Source organism: Benincasa hispida, chromosome 1 (genome assembly GCF_009727055.1).
Source record: "Benincasa hispida cultivar B227 chromosome 1, ASM972705v1, whole genome shotgun sequence".
Lineage (NCBI taxonomy): Eukaryota > Viridiplantae > Streptophyta > Magnoliopsida > Cucurbitales > Cucurbitaceae > Benincasa > Benincasa hispida.
Genome location: NC_052349.1, coordinates 34,097,418 through 34,110,377, shown reverse-complemented (window position 1 = coordinate 34,110,377; position 12,960 = coordinate 34,097,418). Strand labels below are relative to the sequence as shown.

Below are 12,960 nucleotides of genomic sequence, written 5' to 3'. Positions count from 1 at the left end.
GAAGAAATAGCCGCCAATAAAAACAAGAGAAAGATCCAAACATGGCGGAGCAACCAGAAGAAAGAGCAGCAAATGCAAATAATATCATGGCGAACCCCATCCTCTTGGCAAACGACCGCAATAGGCCTATCCGGGACTATGCGTCACCCAACCTCTATAATTTCTCACCAGGAATAATGAGGCCAGCTCTTGATGGATCGAGGTTCGAGATGAAACTGGTGATGCCGTAGATGATTCAAACTGCCGAACAGTTTGGCGGTAGGCGTGGCGAAGATCTGCACTCCCACCTCCAAATTTTGGTTGAAATATGCAATACGTTTGTGTTCCCAAACATCTCCGCTGAGGAGGTTCGATTAGCCCTATTCCCATTTTTGTTGTGTGACCAGGCACGGAAATGGGATTATTCTATCGAACCAGGGGAGATTACATCTTAGGAATAGGTAGTGGAAAAGTTCATGAAAAAGTACTTCCCCTTAACGGAAAACGCCAGAAGGAGGAAGTTGATTACCAATTTTGAACAAGATATCGACAAATCGCTCAGTGACACATAGGCGAGGTTTAAAAGACTGGTGAGAGATTGCCCGCATAATGGCTTACCAGATTGTCTACATATGGAAATTTTCTACCACGGTTTAAACCCTGCATCATAGATGGCTACCAATGCTGTAATAGCTAGAGGTCTGCTCGATAAAACATACGACGAGGCTAGAATATACTTGATCGCATTTCGAAAAATCATGAAGACTGGAGAGAAAACGATCAAAGACTAAGAATTAAAGATAGCGACGCAAATAATGGGGCCATCACATCCCTGCAAAATCAAATGATGTGATGATGAATTTGATACAAGGAATCATAATCAGCAGCCCAGGAACACATAGGGGGCAGGTCAATGCAATCGACCAAACGATCGTAAGTTGTGCTACTTGCGATGAAGGCCATCCAATGGAAGAGTGTCCGAGGAACCCATAGTCTATCTATTTCGTGAAGAATCATCCGTTTTCCAATACTTACAACCCTTGGTGGAGAAACCACCCTAACTTCGCGTGGAAAAATCAAAAAAAATTTCAACCAATGGCGAAAAATGAAGGGCCACAAGGATTTTTCCCGTGAACAAACGATCAAATGAAAAATCAAGCCAGCAGTTCGCAGACGTTGCAATCTTCATCCTTGGAGAACTTACTGAAGCAATATATTGAAAAGAATGAAACAGTGCCTCAGAATCAAGCGACGTCCATTCGCAATCTTGAAATTCATATAGGACAGATTACGGGCGAACTCAAAAGTAGACCGGGGCACTGTCGAGCTCAACAGAGCTCTCGCGCAACCCAAGGAGTACGGGAAAAGAGCACTGTCAAGTTGTGACATTGCGAAGCGAAAAGACAGTGGCGAAGAAAAAGAAGGAGCCTAGCCAGACTACCCCAATTGCGATGGAACCTCAGACCCCGTTGACTTAAGAAGAAACAAAAGAACAGAAGACGATGGAACTGGAGATTGCGTCCACTTCAAAGCCGAAAGAACAGGGAATCGTGAAAATACAGCTACCACCATTTCCCCAGAGACTTAAAAAGAAGAAAAATGATGAAGTGTAGTATCAACGCTTCATGGACATGCTGAAACATTTGCATATCAACATCCCTTTCATTGAAGTGATTGAACAGATGCCAAAGTATGCGAAGTTTCTGAAGGACATGGTGACGAAGAAAAGAAGTACTGGTAAGTTTGCAATGGTGGCATTGACACAAAGTTCTAAATCCATAACTCCACTGAAAATGCGCAACCCTGTAAGTTTCACAATACCCTTCTCAATTGGAGGGTTATACATTGGTCAAGCGCTTCGCGACCTCGGGGCCAGCATCAACTTGATGCCCCTCTCAATTTTTAAGCAGCTGAATGTGAGGCAGCTGGCACCCATGACGGTGACTCTCCAGCTAGCTGACAAATCCCTTATCCTGGTCACGATTGACAAATTTGTATTACCGGCAGACTTCATCATCCTGGATTATGAAGCAGATAAGGATGTACCCATCATCCTGGGATGACCATTTTTATCCACTGGTCGCGCTCAGATTGATGTGTACAAGGGAGAGCACACTGAGCATGAATGGAAAGAAGCTCAGGTTTTATATTATCAGAGCCATGAAATATCCGGAAGAAGAAGACCTCACTGAGTCCGATGATGAACTCAGTTTAGATGAAAAAGAAAATTCTGAAGATGAAAATGAAGATGAGGATGCGACCGCATCCATATTAGCCTGCAATGTGATCACAGAAACAATAACCAAAGAAGAAAAGCTGACAATGAATGAAGAAAGAAAAACACAAAAACCATCCTTGGAACAACCACCGACAGTAGAGCTGAAAACCCTTCAAAACCACCTGAAGTATGCTTTTCTGGGGCAGAATGAAACGCTACCAGTAATAATTTCCTCTGCACTTAATGAAGATCAAGAGAGTGCGCTGTTGAGCATCCTGTAAAAGTACATAAAAGCAATTGATTGGACACTAGCAGACATTAGAGGAATCAGCCTTGCATATTACATGCACAGGATACGTCTCGAGGACAACCAAAAAGGATCAATCGAACATCAACGCAGACTCAACCATACAATGAAGGAGGTCGTGAAGAAGAAGATAATCAAGTGGTTGGACACAGGGATTATCTATCCAATCACCGACAGCACGTGGGTCAGCCTCGTGCAATGTGTGCCAAAGAAAGGAAGGATGGCGATAGTCCCAAATGCAAACAATGAACTAATACCGATGAGGACCGTCACTGGCTGGTGGATTTGCATGAACTATCGTCCAAAACTACAGAATGTCAGAGACAAAGAAGCGATCATTTCCCTTTGCCTTTTTTCAACAGATGCTAGACCGCCTAGCAGGAAATGTTATTACTTCTTCTTGGATGGATATGTCGGCTACAATCAAATCATGATTGCCTCCTGAAGATCAAGAGAAAACCAAATTCACCTCCTCTATGGAACATTTTCATTTTGACGCATGTCATTCTGCGTCTATGCAGTGTGCCTGAGCACTTTCCAGAGTGTAGGATGGCCATCTTTTCTGAGATCTTGAAGATACTGTATGAATTTATGGACGACTTCTCGTGTATGAGCACACATACGAAGTTTGTCTCAACAATCTATAAAAGATACTGAAAAAATGTGAAGAGACGAACCTTGTGCTAAATGGGGAAAGAGGTCACTTCATGGTGAAGGAAGGTATTGTGCTTGGGCACAAAGTCTCCAAGGATGGGCTGGAGGTGGACAAGGTGAAGATTGAGGCGATTGAAAAGCTCCCACCTCCAGCAAATGTGAAGGTTGTCAGGAGCTTCTTAGGATATGTTGGCTTTTATCGACGTTTTGTGAAAGACTTTTAAAAGATTGCATGACCATTGAGTGCGCGACTGGAGGCAAAAAGAACGTTTGACTTCGATGACTAATGTCTCATTCAAGATATTGAAGAACTCATTAATAACTGCACCTGTGTTGATCGCACCGGACTGAACACAACCCTTTGAACTAATGTACGACGCAAGCGGTTATGCGATGGGGACAGTGCTAGTGCAAAAGAAGAAAACAATGCTACACCCCATCGCATATGCGAGTAAAACCTTGAACCCTGCTCAAACAAATTACACTACCATAGAAAAAGAATTGCTTGCGGTGATATTTGCGTTGGAAAAATTCAGAGCTTATTTGCTGGGAACTAAAGTAATCATTCACACTTACCACTCGACGATAAAATATTTGATGACAATGAAAGATGCGAAGCCGAGATTGATTCGATGGGTTCTCCTCCTTCAAGAATTCAACATGGAAATCATTTATCGCAAGGGGGCGGAAAGCCAGGTTGCGGACCATTTATCCAGATTAGAAAATCCAGAAGTTGACCGTAACCAGTCAGAGGTGAACACAACTTTCCCAGACGAGCAACTATTTAAAATTGAAGAATTACCTTGGTATGCGGACGTGGTCAATTTTCTGGTTTGCAAACAATTCCCTGAGGATTACACAGCCCACTAGAAGAGGGGGCTCAGACATGAATGTAGAACATATTTTTGGGACAAGCCAAATCTTTATAAGAGGGGATCAGACCATATTTTGCGCCTATGTGTACCAGACGCTACTCACCAACGCATACTATCACAATGCCATGACTCGCCATATGGAGGATACTTTGGAGGCCAACGCACAGCAGCAAAGGTGCTACAAAGTTGATATTTTTGGCCAACTTTATTTAAGGACGCAAGAGACTATGCAATGAAATGTGACCGATGCCAACGCACGAGAAACATTTCATGGAAGCATGCGATGCCCATGAACATTGTCTTAGAATTGGAATTATTCAACGTCTGGGGCATAGACTTCATGAGACCATTTCGACCATTAAATTGTCACAAATACATTTTATTGGCCGTCGACTACGTTTCCAAATAGGTAGAAGCGATATCGTGTGTTGCAAGTGATGTGGCGGTAGTCTCCAAGTTCTTAAGGAAAAATATTTTCACCCGTTTTGGCACTCCACGTGCCATAATAAGTGATGAAAGCTCTCACTTTTTTAATCACATCGTCAACAATTTGCTACTCGAATATAATATCCTCCATAAAATGACCACCGCATACCATCCACAAACAAATGGTCAAGCTAAAGTGTCCAACAGGGAAATCAAGCTGATATCAAAGAAGGTGGTAAAACCTTCACGAAAAGATTGGGCAATGAAGCTGGATGATGCCTTGTGGGCATACAGGACCGCCTATAAGATACCTATAGGCATGTCCCCGTATGCGCTAGTGTTCGGAATGGCATGTCATTTACCACTTGAGCTAGAGCATAAACCATTGTGGGCAGTGAAAAAGCTTAATTTTGACTTAAAGGCCACAGGGGAAGCAAGGAAACTTCAGTTGGTCGAGCTTGATGAATGGAGAACTCATGCATATGAGAATTCCAAAATCTACAACGAGAGTGCAAAACGTTGGCATGACAAACAATTATGCGAGAAGAATCTCCAAGTCGAACAAAAGGTCTTATTATTCAGATTTGGCGGCTGCGACTCTTTCCCGGTAAATTAAAGTCACGCTGGTCCGGACCCTTTATAATCAGAGAGGTATTCCCGCATGGAGTGGTTGAGTTATCCAATGAGGACAGGATCAACGCATTCAAAGTCAACGGGCAAAGAGTCAAAATATATCACGGAGAAGACTTGCACTGCGAGAACACCTCCATGTACCTGAGGAATTCTAACTGAAGAAGAAGTGGGCAGTCCCTGCACAATCATACGATTCAATTTCATCAGGGACGCAATTTTTGTCAAGTATCCTTTGAAACCTTCAATTCATGAACTTAATTCTACCTCTTTATAGTCATCATTTCATCCTTTGCATAAAAAAAAAGGCGAGGAAAAATTTTGTTAACTCTGTCTTTTATTTGACCCTCTCGATGTTTTCTTTGCAACGATCGTGGTGAACGATTGTGGAGGAACTACATGAAAGACGCGACTATTCATTCAACCACTACAATCGAAGAAATTGGCTCGCCGCAAAGAAGGATGCGATCACAAATAATGCGGGCGACAGAGCAAATTTTGGGGTTGTATCTTTCCTTGACTTTGTTTATTCCAAATTTTGCACTCTCGCATCTCAGTTTAACTTTGATAATTTTATCATCGCATCCTCTTTAGTCGGCGCACTCATTAAACATTGGTTAATTTAGTAAGTCACCGCATTGTTTTTCCTTGCCAATTATGATTTCAATGATGAAATGCATGCCTCTATTTTTCATCACAATGCACTAGAGTCAACTTAATTTGAGAAGAGTCAATTCATGAAATATTTTTAGAAGTTAGTGGTCCACCAACTTTCTTTCAAACCGACTTTTACAAAATCTCCTAAGAGCATCGCATGAATTCTTTCAATTTTTTAGCAATGAGGACAATGCTGCATTTAAATTTGGGGGTGCGGTAATTATTTTCAACCTTGCTACTTTTAGATCTCTATACAAAAAAAAAACAAAATCATAACATTGCGATCGGATCCTACTCGTAGTTGGATGCCCGCATGACACACGTGAGGGCAAGCCAATAGGAATCGTGATCAACGCATAAATAAAATGATCACAATTCCGCTGCCAAATGGGCATGAGTTTAGACTGAGAAAGAGCGCCTTGCTCGTAATTGGATGCTCGCATGACACCCGTGGGGGCAAGCCAAAATGAAGGCTAGGCACTTGGATCAGCGCAAGGTCATAGAAAGAATATCTAAACTACGCAAGGATAAAATATCATTTAAAAACACCCCAGTTGAAAAAAAAATTATGAAATAAATCATGTGATGTTCTGGAAACTAGTAAAGTCTTTTTGAAGGTTAAACTTGTGGTCCCTATATTTTAGAAATATTTTAAGAAGAGACCTGGATAGGAATTAAGGAGATTTTGGTACATAGGATTTGAATAAGGCAACCTCGAGAAATCTAGGAAAGAAAAAGGCGGTCGACTTTCTAGAGAAAATCTTTAGTTTATGCTTAAGGACAAGCATTGTTTTAAATTTGGGGGTGTGATAACGAGCAGAAATGCACGTTATTACAGCGTAAAGATATAAAACAATGTAGGATTGCGACGGTAAAAATATATAAAATCGTGTCCAAAAGCATTAAGTTTAGAACATTGTGATCGCATGCGTCCATTGCATTAAAGCAGCTAATTTACATATTTTGTGTAGAAAAATGCGTTGGAGCAAGGCAGAGTTGCGATCTAAGGAATTCAACGTCTGAGCGCATTAAGAGATTGTGACCACAAGGCTATGCGATCATATACGTTTGTGAAAGCTTAATAAATCACGATGGGACAGAAAGCTGATGACGGTCGAATCCAAATTTAGTTGACAAGTCGTTAACGACACACTGTAGCAAGTACACTCAACTTTTCGGTGACAATTAATCGGCACATCAAACAAAGAATTAATGACATCCCATCAGTGCAATCATTTGAGAGAAAAAGCTCTTCACCCTGAAGCTCTATAAATACCGAAGGCCACCTTCGTTAAAAGAGTTCGGTTCCATTGCCACCTAAGCCATATAGAGAGTTCACCATACAGAAGATACTTTGCCTTAGTTCATAGTTTTCTTACACTTAGAAGGCGGAGGCGAGAGAAGGGAGAAGATGCCAGAAAATCATTCCTAGTCAGCTCGAGAGAATGTCAGGAGGCGTTGAGAACAGAGAGCGGGCCGACTCTTATGAGAGCAAGAATATTCTTTCGAGCAGAGTAGAGAAAAACAGTGTAAAAGCCTAGGGAAGCAAGAAATTGCTACCAGGCTCCCTATCTTTACTTTCCATTATCATTCTGTATCTTGATTTCATTTATAAAATAGAATTTGCATCTCTACACCTGTTCATTCTCTTTACATTACGCATGAGTAACTAAACGTTCGAATGGGTTAAGAAGCATTTAGCTAACATGTCCTAAGATCTTCATTGTATGCGATCATCTTGTCTTATGCATATGCCCATCACCCCTTTAGAGCTACTCGAGAGAGAGTCTAAAGAAAGAACCTAGACTTGAGAGAGCTAAGTTAGAATCTAGACTTGAGAAAGAAAGATTAGATCTGAATAAGCAAGAGATAGAGACTTAGAGATAAGTTCTGTTTGTTAATATGCATCGCATGCACCCTAGAAATAGGTTATGGTAGTATGCGGTCGCCTGTGTATGTGTGTGTCATCCATCATCGCATAAACAAGAATAGAGGCTTAGACATAAGTCCTATAGACATCATCGCATACATCACATGCGTTCTAAAACTAAGAGCTATAGCATTTGCATTCAGAGATGACTTGTTGTTGTATATGTGTAGCATGATCACGTAATGTGAACGCAATCTTAGGAAGTGTTAGCTAAATCCCTTCTCAGCCAGTTCCCCCGCATACTCATTGTAACTTTCATGTTATTAACTCTTTGCTCAATTCTGCTGCATAGAATTTATACATTAAACAAACATACCAACCAACACATTGTTTTATTTGTCACCTAAAGAGATCTGAAATCACCATCGCATACTGTCTCCATAGTCCCTGTATTCGACCTTGGGCTTACCAGGCAACCTAGTAGAATTTATACTTGGATTTTGCTAGAAAAACTTGCATGCACAACGCATATACCACCATCGCATTATACACCATTATTTCATCGCATTAACCATGCATCACTGTATTGCAGAAGAATAAGTGCCCGTTATTTTGGAGGCATGTCATAAAGCTCTTTACGGAGGTCATTTCGCGAGTACAAAAACAGTAGCCAAATTATTGTAATGCGGGTACTTTTGGCCAACACTGTTAAAAGATGCTCATCAGTTCGTACAACTATGTGAAAAATGCCAGAGAATAGGCAATTTGACAGCTCAGAGTGAAATGTTGATGAATTATATCCTTGAAGTGGAAATATTTGATGTTTAGGGAATAAACTTTATAGGGCCATTTCCACCCTCCTTTGGAAATTCATACATCTTGTTAGCAGTAGATTATGTGTCCAGATGGATTGAAGTTGTGGAAACCGCTTCAAATGATGCTAAATTTGTGAGAAAATTTCTTTTCAATAACATCGTCTATAGATATGGCACGCCAAGAACACTAATCATCAATGAAGGAATCCACTTCATTAATAAAACTATGGCAAACCTACTATAGAAATACAAAGTCAAGCAACGGGTAGCTAAAACATACCACCCCCAGAATAATGGGTTAGTCGAGCTCTCAAATAGAGAAATCAAGAGCATTCTCGAGAAGTTAGTAGATCTATCAAGAAGAGAGTGGTCATTAAGGCTTGATGAAGTGCCTGGCTCACCGAACAGCTTTTAAGGCTCTACTGGGTATGTTGTCATACCAAATCATATTTGGAAAAGCATGTCACTTGCCATTAGAGTTAGAAAACAAGGCCTACTGGGCAATTAAGAAGTTGAACCTAAATCTGGGATAAGCAAAAGACAGGAGGATGATACAGCTAAATGAATTGGAGAAACTGCATTATCAAGCTTACGAGATCACTTAATGAATTGGAGAAACTGCATTATCAAGTAAAGAAAGAATGAAAAGGTACCATGACCTAAGGATCAAGCCAACTAAGTTTGAGGAGAGGCAACAAGTTTTGCTATTCAATTCTCGGTTGAGACTTTTTCTGGGAAAACTGAAATCCAGATGGTCAGGACCATTCACAATCGATAAAATATTTTCACATGGTGCTATGGAACTGCGAGACAATGACCACATTTTCAAAGTCAACAGACAAATAGTGAAAGTATATTGAGGAGAGATGGTGAATAAAGGGAAGGTTTCTATTTCTCTTGTAGAATTGGAATGAGTATAAGCCCCAATGTATAGGCTGTCTCTTATACACATCTAGATGTGTATAAGAGACAGGTACTGAGTCTGCATCTGATCTATGGACGAACTCTGTCGAGGTTGGTTTTGTCTAAGGAAGAGGTATTTAAAATGATTGCAGGGACCATCTCAACCTGAAAACCTACTTGAGCGTTTATTCAATTGGATGAATTTCTAAACTTTTTACTTTGTGCACATATTAAGAGAGATGGCCACTACGCCCACATCAAACGAAGTGATGTGGCCCCATCAATAGGTGAAAGTAGAATAAGGTGATGTTGCTTCAATTGAGTGGGCCATAACTACCTATAAATAGGTTGACCTAACTCCATTTATTCCACACCTGTCGTTTGACCTACCCAAAAGAGTCCACTCTCTCGATTGGCGACAGTTCTCGTAACTTCATCCAAGTTCCCCTTCTTCCTTCTCTGGTTCTCCTCTCTCAACAACGGAGAAGCCTACCAAAGTAGCTATGAAGGATCATCCCTCATCAGCAGAAAGAATGTATATTAGGTGGAGGTCCTTGTGCCTTCAAAGCCCTACCCTACCGTCTGAATTCACACGGCGTGCAGTGCAGGTAATGTCGCCCTCTTTGCAATCGTTAATAACGACGAAAAAAACCCTCATTAGAGGTGAAATCAAGAAGATCGAGAGAAGGATCCACATCCCGATCAGTCATGTGTGAGCCCGCTGAACCACGGGATCGTTCCAAGGCTTGGTGGAGGGAAATCCGACAGATGGCCACTACAAGATGGCGGCCCTATATGACGAGGATCTTATCTCGCAACAACTGGAGGCTATTGTTTTTGCTGAAAAAGGTACAGAAACACAATCCTCTCATTCCTCGACTTTTTCGAACATGTAAGACCGAAAAAAGGGTGGTTCCTTTAGTTCTGTTTTATCTGAGGAAGAATGGAAGGAAATAATGAAACAATTTGTGCGTACAATAGATGAATGCCTCTAGAAGTACTGGATAGATCAACGATATGAGGAGGCTGAGAGGATTTTGAGACAAGCTCTGGTGGAGAATGAAAAAGAAAATAGAAGAAATGGAGAAGCTGAAAGGAAGGAGTAAGAGGATATGGAAGAAAAAATAAGGAAAGATATAGAGAACGTCACGATTGAGTGGGAAAGAAAGTCAAAATATCAAGTTGTTAGGTGCAAAAGAAGACAAGAAAATGAAAAGTAGTAGAAAGCAGTCAACAGAGGCTGATATGATGCATCGTAGCGAACAATAGAGGCTACAGCTGAAACACGGCCTAATGATGATGCGGCCGTAGAAGCTTTCCAGCAAAAAGAAGAGGAAGACTTTGATGACCTTTTCATGTATGAGGTCTAGGAACATAGACCTACAAGAGATGAGTAAAATGACTTCGAAGATGAGGAAGAAAGCCAAGAAAAAGAAACCAGGCAATTCGTGCCTAAGAGGTGACTCCCGTGAGAGTCACTAGGTCACAAACAAGAGAATGGCTAATAAGAGAGAAGAGAAGACAGAAGTGAAAGAGTCGAGAAGAAACGCCTCGAGGATTATAATATCATCCAGTGATGAATCTTTAAGGAGGCTATGGAAGTGGATGAGGAAGAGTTGGCCCAGAGGATGGAGGTCCTCAAAGGTAGAGATGTTTTTTAGGAGAATGGCTTCTCTGTGAAGGTTGAATATGCGTAGGAAGACTTGGCCGAACAACCCTTACTAACCAATAGTGCCCTTATTTGGAAGTTGTATTTGGGAATGTAGCCTGAAAGAAGCATTTTCATGGTGAGAGAGGTGGAGGTGGACTTCTCTCCTCCGACTATTAATTCCATCTACTGGCTGTTTGATGAGGAGGAGAAAAGTTTTATGAGGATGTATGCTCCATCTGACGAATAGGCTAATAAAGCATTATGAACAGTTGAGGTTTCTGGCCGAATGGATGCTCTCTTCCACATGGTACTGCACCTTGATATGCTGGAGATCTGCTCTATTTCATTAAGCATCAGATTATGCCAACTACCCATGACACGACCATCTCTTTGAAGTAGATCATGCTCCTTTTTAGCATTCGGAAAATCCTTCCTATTAACTTGGAGGGAATTATCAATTAAGAGATGATCGAATGTGGCCCCAAGATGAGAGGACATCTATTCTCCTCGCCTGAAAAGGATCATGGGACCTCTGCGTCTACGTCAGCAAGATCCAATCCCCACTTCTAAATCAGCAAGTCATGGCCCTCCCCCTTCCACTGCTCCTGTCCCTCCAACTTCTGCGACTAGTGATGCAGCTGCAAGACCTTCTCGTCAGCCGACCAGAGTCAATGCCTCATCAGTTTATGCTTCTGCAGTGGTAGGTTATTTGGCTGACCAGTTTGAGAAGTTTATGATGCAAACCTGTGCTTATTGGACTTATGCTAACGCGGGGGATGATGCGCTTTGGCGCTTTCTCAACTTTGCCCATCCTGGCTTCTGCCTTGTTGTTACTACCTTCTCAAACCATATTCTCCAGGACCCAGTCAATGAGGAGCAAGATCCCATCATCAATGGTGACAAATAAGAAGTTGACAATGATGCTCTGACACTGTAAGGGAGTCTCATGTTCCTTCTTTCTTGTTTTCCTCCACAAAATTCAATTTATTTTAGTTTGTTTCTTTTGTGCAGTTAGGTTTGAATTCCCTTTTGTTAGGTTAGTTTCTTTTTGTTATGCTGGATTGATTTCTCTATGTATCATTGTAAGCAACTGTTACGAGAATGTGTATGTGTGTGCGTTATATGTATGCAAAAAAAAAATCAATGAAAAAGAATAAAGCTAGGACAACACTCCTCTTTCATGAACAATCCAAAGTAGCTAGAGGTGAGCACGACACTCGTGCTTTCTTTTGCAGCAAAACGGTTTGTAGAAAGTAAGTGGAGCCTGGAGTATGAGCCTTGCTCGTAGTCAGATAACTCGCATGACACCTGTATGGGCAAGCTGAAATGAAGGTGAGGATGACATGATAGGTGCAGGATTGTATCAACAGCAGCGGAAGCACGAGGATCATCTAAGCACTCAAATTCACTAATTTTGGCATAATATAAAGCATGCTTCTATAGAAAAATAGGTTTCAAGACATACCTCTTGTAGAACTTCTTCAAAGCTTCTTCTCTAGCTGCAATCTTCTCCTTATCTTGTTGTAGACCACCTCAAGATATTTCTCACTATTCTCTTGGTGCTCTAGATTGAGTGTGGGACTCAAAACAAGCTTGAATCAAGGGTTGAAGGAGAAAAGCTAACTATTGCAACAAGGTTGAAGAACCTTTCTTCAAACCAGTTTTTCTCTCAAAACTCTTTTGATTGCATGCCCGATTTTCACTTCAATCTTCTCATTATATTGCAGATCAAATGCAAAGAGAAGAGCTGCATGAGTTGCAACTCATGCTTGGAGAAGACAAGGCAAATGTATTGCTTCATGTGTGAGCTAGTTCAAAGATGGATAATAGAAAAAACCATTTTTCCATTTAAGTGTTTTAGTTTTCCAATTTTTCAATTTTATCTAAAAATAAAATTTTGATTTAAAAAATCTATTTGATTTTAAAAATGAAAAATTAATTAATTTCATAAATTAATTATTAAATAAAACTTAAT

The 12,960-nt window shown here is 40.9% G+C and overlaps 1 protein-coding gene across 1 annotated transcript; it reads left to right on the top strand.

The window, feature by feature from the left end:
* Positions 1-1,604: 1,604 nt before the first annotated feature.
* On the top strand, positions 1,605-2,042 carry LOC120077055. The gene has a single exon (XM_039030900.1). It carries the CDS (start codon positions 1,605-1,607, stop codon positions 2,040-2,042), a length of 438 nt encoding a protein of 145 aa, XP_038886828.1.
* The last annotated feature ends 10,918 nt before the right edge of the window (positions 2,043-12,960 follow it).